The sequence below is a fragment of the Myotis brandtii genome, unplaced genomic scaffold (genome assembly GCF_000412655.1).
Source record: "Myotis brandtii unplaced genomic scaffold, ASM41265v1 scaffold441, whole genome shotgun sequence".
Taxonomy (NCBI): Eukaryota; Metazoa; Chordata; class Mammalia; order Chiroptera; family Vespertilionidae; genus Myotis; species Myotis brandtii.
This window is the reverse complement of record NW_005366873.1, coordinates 1966491-1987761: the sequence shown is the minus strand read 5'-3', so window position 1 is coordinate 1987761 and position 21271 is coordinate 1966491. Positions and strand designations below refer to the sequence as shown.

At 45.1% G+C, this 21271-nt stretch overlaps 1 protein-coding gene across 4 annotated transcripts in view; it reads left to right on the top strand.

The window, feature by feature from the left end:
- CASP7 (caspase 7, apoptosis-related cysteine peptidase) overlaps positions 1-21271 on the top strand; it is a 27734-nt gene that overhangs the window by 897 nt on the left and 5566 nt on the right. For 2 of the 4 annotated variants that reach the window (XM_005874515.2, XM_005874514.2), the window contains exon 2: positions 5319-5443. In XM_005874515.2, the coding sequence (XP_005874577.1) occupies positions 5319-5443 (125 nt within the window). Of the gene's footprint in view, positions 1-47; positions 170-5215; positions 5237-5318; positions 5444-21271 lie in introns of those variants that run through there. The other 2 variants (XM_014546359.1, XM_014546358.1) reach the window with 2 other exon arrangements.

The following is a 21271-nucleotide window of genomic DNA, read 5'->3' as shown; positions in this document are numbered from 1 at the left end:
GCGCTCTTCCGGCCGCCGGGACCGCAGTCCGCGAGAAGCTGGGTCCCGTGCGCTGGTCGGGCGGCCCGACCGCTTGCGCTGCAACTTTGGGGAGAGGGCTGTCCGCGCATCGCTCGCTTGGATTTGCTTGTTCTCCTTTCCCTCCTAGCCAGCGGGCTGGCGTCACCCGGTACTAGTCAGTTTGGGGAAAGGAGAGGTGGGTTTAGAAGGGAAGGAGCGGTTCTCGCAGGGCTGACAGCCAGGGCTCCCGTGTCACGGGCTGGAGGTTCCAGTCCCCGCCTCCCTGCTTGCCAGCCATGGGGCCTTGGCCTCTCGGTTCAATGGGAGTGATGATGAGCCCAGGCTAAAGGCTGCAGCGAGGATGGGAGGAGCTGATTAGGGCGCATAGCAGTGCCTCGGGCGAGGCTTAGTATTGCTACACGTGAGCTGTCATTGTTGGGGTGCCCTTGTGCTGGGCCCTTGAAGATGCCTTGAGGAAGTGAAAAAAGGCAGGGCTGCCAGGCACCTGGTAACCTTTCACCATTGTATTCAAGCTATCCATTGATGGGGCAGTAAAATTACCTCTGGGGGGTTGTGTGTGAGTCATGCCCAACCAAGCCTTTTCCTAGGCTTAGATTGAACGTCTGGGCTGGCTGGCAGCTTGGCCCTAACTTCTTCTTTAAGGCTGTTTCCTCTGGAAGGATCTACACAGCCTGGCCTTCCTCCTTGATAGGCAGGTGTTTCCTAGATTCACAGTCTGCTTCTGCCTTCTTAGCTGTGTGGCTTTAGGCAGGTGCAATACAGGCGAAGGCTCCAGTCTCCTGTCAGTGCCTGAGCATCAGGTGACAGCGCGGTACCTGAGCCCCCCCTCCTTCTCCAGTGCGGGAGGTAAGAGGTGGAGGTCCTCAGAGCTGCTTCTCTTGGAGCCTTTCCGGAAGATTGTCTTCACTGGGGCCAAGAATGGGGTGTAAGATATATTATGTCATTTTTTTTTTTTTTGGAGAAAGCACCTGCACCCCCTCCCCGCCATTAAAAAAAGTGATTTCCTGCCAGATGTGTACCAGTCGCCAACGAAGCGTGCGTGGACATAATCACTGGAGGGTTTTAGTTTTGTTTCCATAAAAGCTGCTTAACATATGGGTGTAATTTTAAAATACCAGTGAAGATTGATAGTTGAAGGTTACTTTGGTCTTGAGCAGCTCAGGCAGTGGTGATAATAGGGAATATTGATTGAGCATTTAGAATGTGCTGCGCTGTGCTTTGCACTTTACATGCATTGTTTCTATCAGCCAACAGCCACCTGTGACGGAGGCATTGTTGTTTGCCCACTTTACAGATGAGAAAACTGAGTACTTTGTTCAAGGTCCTATGGCTAATAGGTGGAGGAGCTGATTCAGCCCCTGATCTTCTGTTTACCCTGACTGGGCTCTCCGCGGCCCTCCCTGGGCCCCTTTAGTTCTGTTGCGTGTCTTGCATCCACAGTTTATTTGGGACTCTGAAGAATTTAAAAATTTTAAGTGCCTTTCCGTTACAGCATTTATAAAGAAATAATGTATTGCGTGCCTGCCGTGTACCTGGCTCTTTTCTGTGACTGGAACCAAAGAAAGGATCATTAAGATAAGCTCTCGGTCTGCAAATAGCTTGACTCATAATGGATAATAGTAATAATTAACCTAGAGTGCCTGTAGATGTACACTATTAATGCTTTGTGTATATTGTACAGGAATTTATTTAAGAGAAGGTAGATGTATTTAACAGTTGAGTATGCAGTATCCCATGATGACCGCTCTTTGAGCCTGAGCCCCAAGCAGGGGACACATCCAGACAAGTAAGGCCAGGTGTGCCCTCAGCAGAGACCGGAGAGCTGAGATAGGCCTGGATTTTCATGGTGGGCCGTGAGGACACATGGAAATAAGGGGTGAACACCAAGACTTGGCTTCACTGAAATGATGTGACTGGGGTCAGGCACCCCACTCGGCCACTGCCCTTGCCCTGGGTGAACTTGGTTTCACTCAGAAATCAAGCCCAGTGTCACAGGCTTCAGAAAGTCACTGAATGTTTAGGCTTGCAGACTTACAAGGGCCAAGTCCACCACGCTAGCTTGTTTTAGACGTACACTCCAGCGGGTTGTTAGAAGGAATGTTTGCTGCCCCCCCTCCCCCCCTCCCAGACTGTTCAGCATTAACCCAGAAAGATGCTGTAGATTTCCTACAGAACACCCTTCTGGCACAGTGTCTGGAGGGAAATCTTTGGAAAATTCCCACTACTGAGCTATGGAAATCAGCCTGAACTTCACCACTCTGTAGCTAAGCCCAAAGCCCCCTCCCAAGTGTCCGGGAAGGAGTATGAGCCACACTTCTCCTTTGATGATGCAGGTCAGATGTTCCATGAGTGTGCACTTTTCTCTGCCTGCTCACTTCTCCCTTCTTACCCTTCTCAGATCTCTGGTCAGACATTTCCTCGGCTGAGACCTTCTCCAATTCCTCTGAAGCTTAGTCAGCCCCTCTGATACTCGCACACACCCAACAGCAGCCCCACATTTGCGGCTTCCTGTTACGGGAACGATGCCTTTTCCCCAAAAAGGCAGGACCTGGTCTGTGCTCCAAAGTATATCCCCATGTCTCAGCACGCAACCTGGCGCATGAGACATCAAGTACACAGTCATCGATGAGTCTTCTCAGCCGTGCCAACATGTTAAATGTTTGCCTTTCACAGGAGCCATTTTGCTAAGCGTTCTTTTTTTGTTTTTGTTTTTTTTAATACAGTGGTCACATCGTTTTATCATCATACAGCCTAGATCCAGCCTCTAAGATTAGCGATATCAAAAGGCTCAAGGCTTATACACCACATGGTGAAGTTAGTGTCTTTTTCTGGTGGATCATGTATAACTTTTCATGCTAATTTTGAAAATATTTCGGTGCTTTGCTAAATACCAATCCACATTGAAAAGTAATTAAGTCTGTATGAAGGAGATGAAATAAAAACTATTGAGCACCTCTGTGTACCCGGATTTACCCTTCTCTCTGAGGATAGGGTTTTATCTCTTGGTTTCGAGAAACATTTTGAGTCCCGATCTGAAAAAATCTAACTGCCTCTGAACTGGAAACACGTTGGTGGCCATGGTGGGGGGCCTTCGTGATGTGTTGAGAAACAGCATGGCCATCTGACTTCTCAAGGTCATTGTAGAGATCTGGGCAGACTCCCCCTCTGTCTCTACTCACTGTCCAGCTTGGCCCTAAGGGAAGCTGGAACGTGACATGATAATGCCACGTAGAGCTCCAGGCAGCTAGGTGTGCTTTGCCATCTTGGACACGTCCCCCTAAGCTGGATTCCTTCTCCTCCCCACCTTCCAAAAGGCATTACTTGTGCTCTGGGACACAGTACGTTCTGCCAAATCAATGTCAAGTTAACCGTCTTCGGCCTCAGCTTCCTCATCTGGCAAACATCCCAAGTGAGCCCAGCAGGAATGCAGACTTGCATCTGCCAATCGTGTTGTGCTCTGTGCAGTGGCTCAGAGATGGAGGCCAGTAGACTTAGGGTCTGGAGGAGGGGTGCCTTCCTTCTGGAGAGCCGATCCCTTCACGGGGAAGGAAACGGGACTTGATTTAGGGCAAAGGACTCGAAAGCAGGCTCTGCTTCTGACCAGCTGCATCACTTCTAGCAAATTCTCCTCCAGCTTTTCATTCAATTAATATTTATTTAGGAAGCACCTCTGTGTGCCAGGAGCCTGTGCCGTGATGAGCTTACATTGTCGTGTTTGAGCCAAGCAGTAAGCAGAGTGCAAAAAAAAAAGACAAACACAAGGGCTGTAAAGGGAATAGGAATTGGGGGGGCGGGGGGAGACGGGGACTGGTGGGATAGGAGTAATCCAGGAGGACCTTTCTGCAGAGGTGTCATTTACGCTGAATTCTGAAGATTGAGAAGTAGCCAGCTGGGCAAAGAGGGTTTATCCAGCAACCATGTGGGTGCTGACTTCTAGAAAGAGAACCAACCATGAATGAGTCCAGACAGAACCTGAGATGAGCATAGTGTGCCCAAGGGAGCTGGGAGCTGAATGGTATGATGGTGAGGGGTGGTCTCTGGAGTGCCTGTTGCTGGCTAAAGGTCTGAGTCCTACTATTTACTAGTTATGTGGCCTGGAACAAGTTATTAGCCTTTCTCAGCCTCGGCTTCCTCATCTGTCAAAAGGCAATTATTGCTTTGTCCAGGTAGCTCAGTTGGTTAGAGTGTCGTCCTGATACACCAAGGTTGCGGGTTTGATCCCGTCAGGGCACATACAAGAATCAACCAATGAATGCATAAATAAGTGGAACAACAAATCGATCTCTCTCCTCTCTTTCTCTCTCTCTCTCTCCCCCTCCCTCTCTCTCCCTTCCGCTCTCTCTAAAATCAATCAAAAAAATTTTTTTTAAAGGGCAATTATCAAAAGACTGACCTAACAGCATTTATTGGCAGTATTAAAAAAAGATAATGCTTCTAAAACAACATTAAATGTGAATTTCTATTCTTATATTGTTATTTTTACTTCTTAGAGGGAGTTGGAGGTGAGTAGGGGATCTTATCGGCTGATATTTTCCTAGGTCAGGAGTCAGCGCACCTGTTTTGTAAAGGGCCAGGTAGTGAATATTTTCAGCTTATGGGCCATATTATCTCTTGCCACAATTGCTCAACTCTGATTGTGGTGGGAAAAGCAGCCACAGACAGATCATCAATGAATGGGTAAGGCTGTGTTCCAATAAAACTTTCCTTACAAAAACTGGTGGCGGGCCATAGTTTGAAGGGCCTTGAAGTCGAAGGAGTGGGGTTAGATTTGAAATTGTATATTCTAGGGATCTCTTAAAAACGATCGAGCCCCAGACAGATTTGAGGAAATCTGTTCTGGGAAAACCATGGGAAATCCTGTGAAGCAGAAAGAGAGTTTTATACTGCAGTTTGCTCCTTTTTTTGAACTGGGTTTGAGCGATACCTGGCAAAGGATAAGCACCTTATCACCTGTCAGGAATCCAGGAATTCTTGTTACAAACCTTAACGTTCCTTCCACAGCTTCTCTTACACAAGGAACATTGAACAAAATCATGGATGCTGGATTACTAGTGGAAGCTCCCTGAGGACAAGGACTTGGTTTTCTTCCCCACTGTATACCGTCTCTGGAACAATGCCTGGAATAGAGTTAGCATTCAGGCATTTGAATGAATTGATGGGGCAGGAGCGCAGCCCTGGAGCCTCTGTGTGCATGAGTGCTTATCTCTAAGCTTAAGTAAAATCCTCGTCACCTACTGAGTGTTATTTAAAAACATCACACTGGATACCAATGTTCTGTTTTGTTTTTCTCCTCCCAGATGGCAGACGATCAAAATTCTGTCGATCAAAACTCTGTCGGGGAGCAGGGAGCTGGGGAGTCAGCAAGTGAAGATGCAATTGATGCTAAGCCAGATCGGTCCTCCGTTGTGTCCTTAATCCGGAGGTAAGTTTCCTTCCTGGCTGGGTTAATCAGGGGCCTGGGCCACTTCTCTGCTTTTTCCACCCACCCACGGGGAGGGGGATACTCAGGGAAGAGGGTTTACGCTGTGCAGGGGAGGTTTGCACAGGGTCCTGCTGGCTCTGTGTGACTCGGTTCCCCCGTGTACTCCTGTGTTCCTGGGACAAGCCCAGGTGTGGGGGAAAAGCAAGCCATGGAGTCTCCTGCCCAGAGGCTGTGTGTCTGGGTGGCAGCTGCCCAGGATTGAGGGGCTACCCTTGCCAGAGGTGACTTGCAGCCATAGTTGTTGGGGTGAGCCCAGGCTCTACTCCCACCCTGTGCCTTCAGAGGCGCTCCACTGAAAGGGGAGCATCCTGTCTACTGAGTCCCACTTTTTCCCTTACTGAGTTTACTTATAAATTCTCAATCTCACATTTAATATTAATAATAATCACTTGGTGTATTAAACTCTTGTACGCCAGCTCAGTATTGCATGCAGTCCTTATAACCCCAGGAAATGGTTGTATTGCTATCACCATTTAATAGGTAGGAAAACTGAGGTGCTAAGAGGTCTAATAGCTTGCCTTTGTGAAGACAGTTAAAAATGGTAGAGCTGAGATTAGAACCCAGGTGGTGCCAGCTTCACCCACCCATTTCATGGTTCTGCTGTGCTTCCCATTTAGAAGTAGGGCTGCAGAGACGTGGAGGAGCCTCAGACCTCACCTTAACCCTGGTCTCAGACGGGCAAGTGAGTGGGGCTTCCTGAAAGACACGGGAACTAGTCTGTGGGTCAGAAGCATCAGACTTCTTGATAGCTCCTAAGCCAGGGGTCCTCAAACTTTTTAAACAGGGGGCCAGTTCACTGTCCCTCAGACCGTTGGAGGGCCGGACTATAGTTTTAAAAAAAACTATGAACAAATTCCTATGCACACTGCACATATCTTATTTTGAAGTAAAAAAACAAAAGGGGAACAAATACAATATTTGTATTTGCATGTGGCCCACGGGCCATAGTTTGAGGACCCCTGTCCTAAGCCAAGCTCCACCTGGGAGGGACAGCGGGGGGGGGTGGGGGGGGTTATAGTTGAGGTTAGGAGGGGCTCCCAGGCAGCACTCAGGATGGGAAGAGCTGGTGAGGAGGGGCAGCATGGCTCCCTGAAACATCCTGGAGAGAGCTTCGGGTCATACCATCCCAGACAAAACTCAGAAAAGTGGGAAGACCCCAGGATCCTGGACCTGAATTCCATTGGCATTTACTGGCTGCCATTTAGGGTCAAGAACACCCAATGAAATGGCCAGAAAATAAAGTTCCAGCTCCTGAAAATTTTAAAGGCATATGGTCATTTGGTCCAGGCTAAACTATTACAAGCCCTTTAGAGCAGTGGCTTTCGAATGTTTTTGCTTACAGACCCCACCCTACCAAATAATGTCAGGCTACACACATCCCCCTCATACATTTTTAAGATGATACCTAAATTTCTTGTCAAAATAGTTACAAAAATGTAATACTATTTCAGTTTTCCAACTCTTGAGTATTTGGGTTAAGCAGATTGGTTTGAAGTGAAAGAGGAACAGAAATCAAGTAATAATCATTTTATGAGTCTTAGCATATGAGTCTTTTGATGTACTTTCCAGAAACTATGAAAATGAATAGTGTATTGTAAATATTGACATTTAAAAATCACTCCTTTAAACCTATCCAGTGGAATCTAAATTCATACTATTAATTTCTTGTAGATTAAGTTACTATTCCAGCTATGAATTCATAGTTGATCTAAACAAATAAATATTGATAAATCATTAGCATTATTGTCAACATAAGAAATGTTCAAACCTGTGGATAATTCTTATAAGTTTATTTGGGGCAAACTGATGACAAATGCCAGGAAGCAAGATCTCAAATGCTCTGGAGAATAACAGTTTTTCAGTTTCTCTTATGCATTTGACATTAAGGAAGGAAATACATGGAGGTGGGATAAAACAAGGCAAAGATTGGATTACGGACAGTTAACATTATGTGCTCTCTTGAGGGTTAATACCCCCTCCAAGGGGTATGACTTCTGGCATTTCAAAGGTGTGTTAACTTAGATGCACAAGAACAATGGAAGGGCTGGCTTAAAACTAAAGAAGTCATAGGCCTGGAGACTTAGTCAAGGTGATGGTTAAGGTAAATGATACTCTGAACCTCCCACAGCCACATCAAAATTATACCTAAATTACGAACAACTATCATTCAGAACCACCTGAAATCTAGCTAAACAGCAGTCCTACAATTAAGGATATAAAGAAGAAGCCACATTTTGACTGGTAGGAGGGGCAGAGACACGGAACTGGCTGGTCCCACACCTACTGGTATGTGTGGTGGTTAAGAATCAGGAGGATAACTTGGCTAGAAGGTCCCCCTTGAGGGGTGAGGGCTCCCTCCCCAGCCCTGATCACCAGTGCAGGAAGAGGAGTCCCCACATCATCTGGCTGTGAAAATCAGTGGAGATTCTGGGTGAGACAGAAGGCTACTCAAATCCCAGGCATCCTCTTAAAGGGCCCAGAGTAGGGACAGTAGCTCAAAAAACACAGGGACATACCTGGAGGAACTGAATTACCTGGCTGTGGGGCGAGGCTGAACGGGCAAGATAGTTCATGAAAATGAAAATGGAAAAAAAAAAAAAAGCTGAGTTAGCAATACTTATACCAGACAAGTAGATTTTAAAACAAACACTCAGCAATTCCACTAGACTCGCTTCATATTGAAACACACACACAGACTGAAAGTGAAGTGGTGGAGAAAGATAGTTCATGAAAATGAAAAATGAAAAAAAAGCTGAGTTAGCAGTACTTATACCAGACAAGCAGATTTTAAAACAAACACTCAGCAATTCCACTTTGGGGTATTTATCTGAAGAAACCCAAAACACTCATTTGAAAAGACATGTGCATCCTATGTTCATTGCAGCTTTATTTACAATAGCCAAGATATGGAAACCTACATTTCCATTGATAGGCAAGTGGATAAAGAAGATGTGGTACATATATACAATGGGAGTATTACTCAGCCATAAAAAAGAATGGAAGCTTGCCATCAACAATACATGGATGAATCTAGAGGGTATTATGCTAAGTGAAATAAGTCAGACCGAGAAAGACACACACTATATGATCTCATTTAGATGTGGAATCTAAAAAAACAAAGGAACAAACAAAACAGAAACAAATTCATAGATACAGAAAACATTTTGATGGTTGCCAGATGGGAGGGGTGTTTGGGGAATGGGTAAAAAAGGGGAACGAATTAAGATGTGCAAATTGCCAGTTATAAAAATGGTCACGGGGTAAAGTACAATACAGTCAATAATATTATAGTAACTGTGTATAGTGCCGGGTGGGTTCTAACCTTATTGGGGTGATCTTTTCATAAGTTAAATAAATGTCTAATCACTATATTGTACACCTGAAAGGAATGTAATATGGTATATCAACTATAATAGAAAAAATACAAAATTATTAAAAACAAAAAAGTGATAGGCCTGGGGCATGACTACCCACCGCGACCTGCCCAGTTTGGAATTTATGATCTGATCACCCTGTGAAATTACTTCCCATAGAATCCCTTTTATTCATCCACATTGTTAAGTTGTTAGTCACCAAAATAATTGTTAAATGGAAATTGTGTTGAAATTGCAACCTATAATGGAATGGGTTGGCCTTAAAAGTTAGCTTATGAATAAGTGAGCAAATAATACTTATCGCTAGAAAGAAAGATATTTAGTATCATCTTTTTCCTAATTTTTTTTTATTTTTAGAGATAGAAGCTCTGAGGAGCCATGAATAAATCCATGGGGTGGGCAGGAGTTTTGTTCAACTGATGTCATTACTTCTTTGAATTCCTTCCAAGTTCTGTGTCAAAAAATGACAACTCATTTAGGTCCTTCTTCAGTTGTTTTGAAAATTAAGAATTGGGAATTACCTGACTTTCAAAGAATTGTTATTCAGCCCTTAGAGACACTTATATTTTCAGTTTCTGGGACATACACCAAAGAGGCTTTATCAAAACTTCTCTAATAACCGTTAATCAAACCTGTTCCTCTTTTCCTTAGAAGCAACTTGTCTAGCCCAAATACTCACAGAGATACGTTAATTTAAAAAGCGTTAACGAACGTTTGTTAGTATCCTTGTTTTTTCTTCTTGGAAAATGGTTTTAGACCATATGCTTTAAAAAATATTCTTTTTGTTAAGACCTTGTTGCTACAAATGGAGTTTATTCGTTTATGGGAAATGTCTGCTGTGTAATTTAGTGGACAAAGCCAGTTCTCCTTATCAAACTGGTCAGCCACCCAAGACTTGCTTTCCATCAGTCAAGGTCTGATACCATTTATTTTCTATTAATAAATGTGTTATTTGATATCCCTGTGAAAGCCATCTTGAATTCTAATTCTTGGATAGATGGATGATGGATGGGTGGATGGATGGAAGGGTGGATGGATGATGGATGGATGGATGGATGGATGGATGGATGGATTCAAATTCTTGGATGGATGATGGGAAGGGAAGGAGGGCGGAGAGGGCACAAAGCCCAGTGCTGTGTTTACCTCCTTGAACAGGTGTTTGCTTTGCTCTCATGGGACTTAAGCTCAACAGTGATGCTGTCTTTCGGAATAATCAGGGTGCTCCCTGCAGCTGATGGCAGGCCCCTTCTTCCTCCCATCCCATCCCCAGCACCTTTCTCCAAGGCCTCAGAATTACTGTTTTGTAAGGCATTTTAGGGAGCAGTAACACCCAATACCCATCTGTAATTGAGGACAGACTGCCCACCCACCCTGCCCTGGAGACCAAGGATTCTGGGAACTGGAAAGAAGCCTCCTTTTCTCCCAGAGCCTGGAGGACACTCGCTGGCCTGGGGTAGGTAGTTCAGTCCCATCCTGGCTTTTTTGTTTCATTGCCACTAGATGGCACAACCGCATCATTTTATTTCCATTCCATTGGGGCTTGAATAAAATCCAGCCTATTCCTTAGGTTCATTTAAAAACAAAAATTTATTAAAATTGTTTTTTAATTTTTCTGATTATTGAAGAACATTTAAAAAACACATAAAACCACAAAGGAAAAACCTCTAAATATTAATTTAAAATTAGTAAAGTGTTGGGCTTTTAAAAAATGGTTTAGAAGAAATACCTTATGGCCCTCACCAGTTTTGGTCAGTGGATAGAGCATCGGCCTGTGGACTGAGGGGTTCCAGATACGATTCCGGTCAAGGGCACATGCCTGGATTGCGGGCTCAATCCCCAGTAGAGGGTGTGCAAGAGGCAGCCAATCAATGATTCTCTCTCATCTGTTTCTATCTTTAAGGATTCTGGGAACTGGAAAGAAGCCTCCTTTTCTCCCAGAGCCTGGAGGACACTCGCTGGCCTGGGGTAGGTAGTTCAGTCCCATCCTGGCTTTTTTGTTTCATTGCCACTAGATGGCACAACCGCATCATTTTATTTCCATTCCATTGGGGCTTGAATAAAATCCAGCCTATTCCTTAGGTTCATTTAAAAACAAAAATTTATTAAAATTGTTTTTTAATTTTTCTGATTATTGAAGAACATTTAAAAAACACATAAAACCACAAAGGAAAAACCTCTAAATATTAATTTAAAATTAGTAAAGTGTTGGGCTTTTAAAAAATGGTTTAGAAGAAATACCTTATGGCCCTCACCAGTTTTGGTCAGTGGATAGAGCATCGGCCTGTGGACTGAGGGGTTCCAGATACGATTCCGGTCAAGGGCACATGCCTGGATTGCGGGCTCAATCCCCAGTAGAGGGTGTGCAAGAGGCAGCCAATCAATGATTCTCTCTCATCTGTTTCTATCTTTCCCTCTCCCTTCCTCTCTGAAATCAATAAAAATATATTTAAAAAGAAAAAGAAATACCTTATGTGCACAGTCAACATTCATTATGAGCCCTAGTTTATGGAACAAAACCTAGTGTCATCTGTGAACGTGAAGAGGGCTCCTTTTCATGTAAAGGTGACCCTAACACCTAGCACAGATTACCTGCCACCCAACTTAATGATGTCCCTGAGTTTATAATGATATAAACTTGGGTTCTTATCGCCTGAGCACGGCTACAGAAAACAGTTAATACCAAAAAATAACTAATCGCTAGATGGTAGGGCACTGAGTGGGAGCTGTGGGAGGCTGGAGAGAGGAGGAGTCGGGACTTGAAGTGTCAGAGAAAAAGCAGTTGGTTATCAGGGGACTAGAAGGGGCTGCCTGCCAGGGCCTGGGAACACACAGCACAGGTCCTGGGAGAGTGGGTGGAGGCCTCGGATGGGTGAGCTTGGTCCTGGTGCACCACTAGGAGCCACTGCAGGTACACGTCCAGGCTCTGGTTGAGCAGCTGGGCATCCTAGCAGATGGCCCTGCCCAGGAACATGTCTGCAGTGAAGTCAGATTCCTTTCTGAGCTCTGCTCAAGGTCGGCATTAAAGGAACATTTTTTAAAGTAGCAAACAGATTCCACTCCCTCTCGAATTCCCCCAGGGCCTGTGGAGCCTGTGTGTCCCTGCCCAGGGGATTGTTTACGATCTGGTCCTGAGTGAAGAGGGCAGAACAGGCCCATCTTTCAGAACTTGATAAACTCTCCATTTTTTGAGGCACTGGCTCAGATTCCGTGAGCTTTCTCCTCTGTGTCATCTTTGCCTTCCAGCCTTTGTCCTGCCGGAGTGTTTAATAAATGCCACTTGGTCGTAATTCTTCCTTGGCAGGGCAGCTTGGGTTTCTCCCCCAGTGAGTGTTATGATGTAAACAGGTCCCTATAAAAAATGTGTTATTTGTGTAATTATAAGAAAGACTCAGGTGGCCTGCCTTTACATCTGGAAAGGGAAGAAAAAAGTGTTTTAGAAAAAGCAATGCTTTAGAATTGGAGGGGGAAAGAAAAACAAAGAACGCAGACCTTAATTCATTCCAGAAAAATATGTTCCATGTTAAGTGAAAGTCATTCAATCACAACCGTCGATTGAATGAGGCCGTGTCTGGGCCCCCTAAGAGGAAAGGAACATTGAAACATAGCGAGGCGGGTTACTTTTTAGCAAATGAAGCCTTCAGATCCAGACTCCAGAATACTGGATGCCTGTCTCCCAAATTTGTATAGAAAGAGTGATAAAGATTTAGTGCTGTATTTGAAGCAGGGACTCTACCACCTAAATGAGGATCGGTGGTGGAGGGGAGTCGAACAACCCAGGTTCAGATCCTGGCCCTGCCTCTCACTCGCCAGTTGAGGGACTATGGCGAGTCCTTTAACCTTTCTGAGCCTCAGTTTCCTCATCAGCATAATAGGGATGTGAACACCCATCCACTGGATTGTTGTGAGAATTAAAGTAACTGTCAGCTTGCTGAATTCGTGTTGAGGAAGGAGCCCTAGCAGCGTAATGTTAAAATCGGAAGACTCCTTAAAAGGTAATTTATCCATCTCCCTTCTATAAAGATCAAGGAAAGTTAAGACCAGAGAAGTGAAGTGCTCCACCCATAGTCACCCAGCAGGACCAGGCTCGAGACCCAGGCCTAACTTGGGAGTCCAGGGTCCCCACCCCCTTACATCAAGTGCCTCCCCCAACTGCAGAGGCATCAAACTGTTCAACGCTGTTAATCCACCCACAGAGTGGTTTTTTCTTCTACCCAAGAAATTTAATTCTTTATTGAAACTGCTCCCTTTCTGCTTCACTTCAGGCGAGGGAGTGGTAGGGACTGCTGTTCCCACTGGGCTGGCAGTGAGCTTTCTGGTAGAGAAGGCCAAGTGCACATCTCGGGAGCAGGGAGCCACCCATCTGAAACACGGTCACAGGGTCGAGAACTTTGAGGCTGTGTAAACGTACCAAATGCATAGACTTCCTCCAGTTGTTTTAGGTCCTGGATCTTCTAAAGGGGGAAAAACAAGCTCTAAGGTTAAAAGAAAAAAAAAATGAGGAAGGCAGGTAAATGAGGTTTTCCGAGTAATAGAAATTTTAAAGCACTCTTAGTATAGAATTCAATCTAGGACTAGGAAAGTACTAGGAAAATAAGACTTGTGGCTTCTCAATTATGCACTTTAAAAGTGTGCATAATGGCCTTGCGTGTTCTAGCCAGGAGGTGGCTGCTGGAGCCTGAGGGCTGTGTGCCCGGCCAGCATCTGTGATGGTGCGTGTGCGTTCTGCTCAGATGAAAGGGACAAAGAACAAAGACGGATGAGGTGGTTGTGTAAGAATGAGGACTGAAGTGTGTTAACTGTCCTGAATTCTGGGGCCTGCAGCCATCATGCAGGCCTCACTGCATCTTCCACTCGGTTATAGGTGATGTAAAGAGAATTCCGTTCTTTATTTCCCCTGAGTGATTTTTTTAAGTCCTTGATCAATTTTTACTGTCAGGGGTCTCCTCTGCTCGTTTTTCAGGGGGAAGAGGACAACGTGGAGGGGTGCAACTAGGGGAAGGAATCTTTTTTTCCCCCTAGCCTGTATTAAACTGACTTTGTTTCCCAGGGTATTTGTGCAAACTGGGCTTCAGGGGAAAATGCACTGAGCTGGTTTCCTCTCGGTCAGGGCCCTGCGCATGGAAATGATTAGGAGGTCTGCCCAGGGTCGCAGGTGTTGTAAGCCTCGCACTTTGCACCGACTGTGACCCTGAACCAGGAAATGGAGAGAAGCTTTGCCGAGCCTTTTGCTTAATAAGTGTTTGGTTTTTATGAGTTCACATTTTCGCCTTTGCCCTTGGAGAGGTGAGATGGGAAACGATAATAACTCCTGGGAATCACTGACTTCATTCAAAACCATTGAACATTTATGTGCCTCATTGAAAATTGACAGATCTGGTATCCACTCCAGTCTTTGGTTATTTGTATTACTACCTTGAGTGCCTTTAGAAGGAAAAAAAACAACCTAATGAGTCTGAACTGTTTGGTTTGCCACAAACTCACACCCTGATTCTGGTCATTTACTTACCTATCCATTTCACACATTTTGCAGACTTCCTGCCTGGGTTGTTTTGCCACTTTCGGTAGATTTGGCCCTTCCGTGGGTTGCCTGCCTGTGTGTGCTCACCACTTTGCAAAGCTGTGTAGGATTTTAGTCTACTAATTCTCGGTCCCTGGCCTAGCCATTCATTCCCCTGCTGTTTCCAGCTTTTTGCTCTAAAAGATGGAGCTACTGACTGCCCCTTAGAGGGAACGTGGGTCTTTTTTCCTTTGGACCTCATGCACATGGAAAGTCTCTTTGTCCCTGGGGAGCTGTCGCTGGGTGGGGAGGACGCTGCAGGGTGGAGCCTGGGCATTTCTGCTGGTCAGCAGAGAAGGGGGAGGCCAGGGTGACTCTCCCAGCCCCAGTGTGAATGGTCCTATGGAAAACTCCAGCGGGCAGCTCACTGCTGATTCAGTCGCAGGCCTTCAGGGCCCGGCCGGCTACGCCAGCCTTCTGTCTCCTGCTGAGCTCCAAGCATGTTCAGTTTTTATTATTACAGAGAAGAGGGAAACTTGCTGCCTGTCGTCGCAGGGCGAAGCCTGGCGCTGATGCCCAGTGGGGTGCTTTCGGATGGAGACCCGAGGTATCGCCCTGCCCCTTTCCTTTCCTCTCCTCTCCTCCCGGTCTTGCTCTGTGCCTGGGAGTGTCAGGACTGTTGGGGATGCCCTCTGTTGAAATGTGGCAGCCATGAATGAATCATCCCAAAAATATTTAGACAAAGCAGCTACGAAAAGCAGAGCTCTGGTTCCCAATGAACCGGCCCGGGGAAATGTGTGCTGGGAGGGTGTTTATTCTCGTGCTGATGAATGCCTGCACACACACAGAGCTCCTGGGAATTCTGTTCATGGGCTTTGCATGCTTCTGGCTAGTCCCTTCCAAATATAGAAAGCTATAATTCACGTTTCGAGCAGGCTGGGGGATCTGTAAGAGGATAGAACCTGTACTTATCCACTCCGGCCATGGGGAAAATTACATTCTCGCCCGGAGCGGATTACGAAAGTTCAGCGGGCACTTTCCTGAGATTTTTTCCGCTTCTTTGCAAAGTTAAGCGGACGGTTTTATAATCCGCTGGTGCTTTCTGGTAGGAGCTGCTGTAGACTCCTCCAGGAGGTCTTTTTATATTAAATAACCACCGAGCGTGGGTTGTCATTTTTGGCCTCTTGACTTTGTCGAAATGACTGCGTTGGCCTCGCACTGTGAAATTTGAGGCTCCACAAACTGGCTATGTACCTAAGAAGTTCGGATAATTCCAGTTCCTTCCTTATCATCGACGCTGGCGTTATCTGTGTTCCCGGCAGAGATCTGAGCCTCTTTGAACACATCTGGGAAACGGAGATACCGGTACTGGCCCTGGTTGGTGAGGAAACACAACACCAAGAGACAGTGAGGATGGCTAGGAAGCAGCGCAGTGACCCAGCCTGCTTCCTTATCGACTGCCGGATCATGCACACTTACGTGCATTTACTAAGTCATTCTTCCAGGCTCTCCTAGTTGTTACGGTCTTGCTTATCTGGCCCTAAGCACAGTGATATTCTGGCCAGATTTGCTGTAAAATCTGTAGCCAATTGTGGAACACATGAGCCTTTAAGAGGATTTAGAACTTTTAATTCACTGGTCCGGGTTATCGTGAGCCTTACACTTAACAGCAGGTTCCAAGACAAGGACCCTGGCTGGGTGTATTTCTTCTCAACATAATAATCTTGGCCGAAGTCTTCACAATGTTAAAAAAAAGGTCCAGGTAAAGGGTAGTTTTATCAGCAGAGAATTAGCAAAGGGAGAAGGAGGTAGAATGGCAAGAGAGAGAATGTGGCCTAAGAATACCCTGGCCAGCTTTTATTTGCTGAGTGTTCTTATGTCTCTGGTCTGGATTTTGCAGAATGAATGGAAGAATGACCAGTAACACACTTTGTCAAGCATAAAGCATCACACCAATGTTAATGATACTTGATCCTGGGGATTTAGGGAGCTACCTGAAGTGATTCCTCCATTTATCAGATTTAGGAGAAAGACTGGTTTCCATTGATCCGGACTTAAAAGAAACTCAGCGTGCCCACTTGTTAGGGGCTGTGTTCTCACATGTTGCAGCCTCCTTCCTCTGCCGGAAGGGCCTTATATGAAAGTGGGACAAGAACAGCCACTTTTAGAAAATCTTATCTCTGGGGGATGATCGCCAGCCCAAGAAGTTTCTAATCTGGATCTTTGAAAGCTTCTTATTACCCTTAGAGTTCCCTCCCCGGCCCCCCGCCCCTGCAAGAAGCTGTCCCGCAGATCTGTGGACTGTTGCTGTCTTCCTGCCGCTGGCTGGTTAATTAGCGCAATCTCTTTGGAGCCCTTGCGGCCGTTACTCCTGTCCAGTGGGCGTCATTTATCTGATGATCTGCTTGGCTCTGGCAGTTGATTTCCAGACAGACGGTAACTTTATGAGCTGCTGGCACGGGGATCACCCATCTTTCCTCCCCTGACTGGGCTGATGGTGAGCTAGAGCTCCACCAAAGCTGTGCTGCGGACGCACTTTGGTTGTGTTGGTAATTTCGATTGAATGTTCAGCTCGACCTTGCAGGTTTCATGGAACGTTGTGAACCTCACACATGGCCCTGAGTACACCTCGCTGCTGCCCTGGGGCACCTTCCACAGTGTGTGCCCCTCAAGGCACATCTTGCTTGACCTTCGGGCCAAGAGCCAAGAGTCCCAAAGGCTGCACCCAGGTGGAGAGTGGTGTTTGATAGGGTAGGGCATAATGATACTTATTATAATTATTAATGTTGTTATTATTGACACATAGAAGAGTAAGAAGTTTGAAAGCTGGGGAGACGGGTAAAACCACAGTGGGAAACAGAAAAATGGAACCCTTTCAACAATTAGCATAAAAATCCAGTAATCTTCTAAATAGGTCAGATCTCGAAATCTATTTGCTGCAAGTGATCTTTAGCTATTAATAATAAATTTATTATTGAATAATGAACTTATTCACATATACTGACAGGCATACAGTCAAAATTCTTTTTCCCATTTCTTCCTGCTGTCCTGCTCCTGGCCCCCCAAGACACAGGTACCCACTTTGAATGATATACAGTAACATTAGTACTGATAACATCTATTTATTTCCTCCTCATTTCCCCTCAAAAGGTAGCATCTTGTTCTGCCCTTTTGTTTAATTCCACGCTTCACACTTACTGGAAATCATCTCCCATCAGAACAGAGAGCTTCCTCATTTTTTTTTCAATACTCTGTGGTTTTGATGAAAAACCCTGCCCTTTCCAGTCTAAACAGGAAGTAGAGACTGAACTGCATCTTTGAAGTGTCCTGCTGGTCATTATGGGAGTGAGGGGCTAGCTGAATCACATATGCCTGCCAACCAGGTCTTTTAATTGAGGGATGCTATTAAAATTCAAAATTGGAAATGAGAGAGGCAAGGGCGGGGGGGGGAGGAAGAAAACTTGTCAATCCAGAAGCATTTCCAAGTAATATTAGATGTCACACACAAAAGAAATACTTAAGCAAAAAAATTTTCCTGTGTTCCTGCAGAATCAGCCACCCTCAAATCTAGAAAGAGGAAGCAGATATTAAGTTCATTTTGAAAAATGAGAGTTCAAGTTAGGGCCAGGCCAGGTAAGGGAAACTTTCCTTACCTCCCTTTTGAGATGTTTACCAAGGATAAGAATCACATTTCATATTCAATTTTAAGGCACTTTTCATAACCATGGAAAGTGTTTTCTTTAAAGTGTATATATCTTTATTCCCCTATTGTGTTCCTTTAAAAAAAACCCAACACATTTAATTTTCCAAATTCTATTCTGATAGAAGCGGAGTCCTTTTTTTTTTTTTTTTTTTTTTTTTTTTAATGTGACATACTCAAGCCTGTTTTTCTTTAAAAGATGCTCACTGGTTTTGTTTGCTCATCATTGAGGATGGGCTAATGGCAGCTTAAAAGAAATCACATCTTGTTTTGTTACTTGGATATTGTACAGTTGGTTTTAAAATAATCCATGCTGCCAAAGATAAAAATAGACTTTATCTCTGAAAGGGCTTTAGTGCATAAACCGTGCTCTCCAGCCTGCCAGACTCAGTGCGACTCTGATTAGGGTCTTTGGCCTTAAGTGACCTAAAGACCTGTCAGGAGTCAGTGAGAAAATGCAGCTGGAGTTTAACCAGATCCCCACCCATAGTAAAAGCACTGACATGTTGATTGTTGTTATTGGGACCTATACAGTGGGTATGATTGTACCCCCTCCTCCTACCTCAGAGACGTCAATTGAAGACCAAAGATCGTGGTGCCCATGTAAGGCTGTGCACAGATGTGTTTTAAAGTATGTTTTTATTGATTTCAGAGAGGAAGGGAGAGGGAGAGGGAGATAGAAACACCCATGATGAGTGAGAATCATTGATCGGCTACCTCCTGCCTGCTCTCACCTGGAGATCGAGCCTGAGACTTGGGCATGTGCCCTGACTAGGAATCGAACCATGACTTCCTGGTTCATGGGTCAGTGCTCAACCACTGAGCTACACTGGCCAGGCTGTTGCCACATATTTTAATGTGCACAGATGCTGTCAGTAGGGATTATTGACAGGGCAGCAATGACCTGTCCTACCCCTTCCCAATGGCATGTCCTTGAAGCGTACAGAAACTCGATTTGCTGATACTCACCTCCTCTGAGGTTTTCTTGGAGGCCTGGGAGGGAAGAAGGCTGCACAGGAGTCCCCGCTCCCACTGAGCCCCCTGTCTAATCTTGTGACAGTCATAGAAGGCTCTATCTTTCAGGAGAGGAAACTGATGCTCTGTGAAGGGCGGAGACTCGCTGGCCCAGGTTGCACAGGTGCAGGGATGCAGACCTCTGTCTGACTCCAGGTCCAGTGCTCTTTTGGGGCTGCCTCTGGGGGCAGACATGTGAAGAGAACCTGGCATCACCTGTAAACAGACAACAAACAAAGGGAGGGAGAAGTGAGAAGAACAGATTCAGAAGACTTCTCTTTTAAAGATAAAACTAGAGGCCCGGTGCACGAAATTCATGCACGGGTAGGGTCCCTAGGCCTGGCCGGCAATCAGGGTTGATCAGGGCTTTCCAGCTGCTGGCCAGGACCTTCCTTCCCCAGCTGCAGGGACCTTCCTTTGTTTTGAGCTGCCCCCTGGTGGTCAGCACATGTCATAGTGAGTGATTGAACTCCCAGTTTCCCTGTTGAACTCCCAAGGGGACACTTTGCATATTAGCCATATATATATGAGATCTGGAAGAAATCAGGCCCTATAAAAGTGGAGGATATAGTCATGGTGAAGTTAAATAATAGCAATAAGGAAACTGAAGGCTCGACATAGAGAGCTAACCTGTAATCTGGACCAAGGTAGGAGGGGGCAAGGGGAAAGGCCAGGTCCTTTCTGATATCCTGAGAAACCCCAACAGATAAGATTTAATGACAACTCAGAGCCCAGGACCCTTGGACCCACAGTTAATGGGTAACAAGCTTCGTCTTCTCTTTCACTTTTCCTCTTCCAGCTTTTGATAAGAGCTTGGGCGGAACAGGGGATGAATAATTCAAGGGCATCGGGCTCTAGAATGCTGGCATGGAAGCCTGATGGTCCCGCTTTGCTGATCACTAGCTGGGAGATCTTGGACAACCCCTGCCTCTCTGTGGGCGTCAGTTTTCATATCTGAAAAATGGGGGGATAAGACTCGATTCATTCATTTATGTAACACATTCTTTTAAACCTAATTGCCCTGACTAGAACCTCCCATACAGTATTTAATAGAAGCAGCAGGAGTGGGCCTGTGTGGCTTGTTCCTGATCTTAGGGGGGAGCATTCAGTCTTGCTTCAGTAAGTGTGATGCTGTGCGGTTTTCATAGATGCCCTTCTCAAGTTGAGTTCCATCATCATCCTAGTTTATTTCACATTTTTATCATAACAGGGTGTTGGATTTTTCCAGATGCCATTTCTGTATCCATCGAGTTGATCATATGTTCTTTGGCCTTTATTAATAAGATGGATTAATTTATTTTCAGAGATTTAAACCAACCTTGTATTCCTGGGATCAATCACACTTGGTCATGATGTATAATCCCATTTATAGATTGCCGGATTTGACTTGCTAATATTTTGTTAAGGATTTTTTGCATCTGTATTCATAAGGAATATTGGCCTGTAGTTTATAACAAATATTTATTGAGCCACTTATATGCTAGGCATTGTTCTAGGTATTAGGGATTCAGCAATTTTTCAGAACATATTTAAAATGATCTCTTCTTTTGTGGGACTTAACATTCGACTGGATGACTAGCAAGGAGGCTTTCCATTCACATTTGACATTTTTTTCCTCTGGCCCCTAAATGATACCCCTGTTCCGGCCTCAGGGCTTACATGCTAGACTTTCGGTAAACTGGACTTTGGCGTTTGAAGATTGGAAGAGGCCTACTGTCTTTTTTAAATTGCTGTTCCTTTTTCCCTGGTATAATGTCACTGTTTATTAAATTAAGGGGCACATAGAAAGGGGCACACACTAATGCATTTACACTAACTAACACAACCATGTAACCAGCACCCACATCAAGAACAAACTATGACCTGCAGCTGAGAAAGTCCTTATGTCCCTTCCGATCCCTAACTATCCCACCATCAAGAAAACCACCTCCCAACTTCGAATACCAGGTGTTAGTTTCCTGAACTTTATGAAAGACGGATTTCTCCTAGAGCAGTGGTTCTCAACCTTCCTAATGCCGCGACCCTTTAATACAGTTCCTCTTGTTGTGGTGACCCCCAACCATAAAATTATTTTCGTTGCTACTTCATAACCGTAATTTTGCTACTGTTATGAATCGTAATGTAAATATCTGATATGCAGGATGTATTTTCATTGTTACAAATTGAAAATAATTAAAGCATAG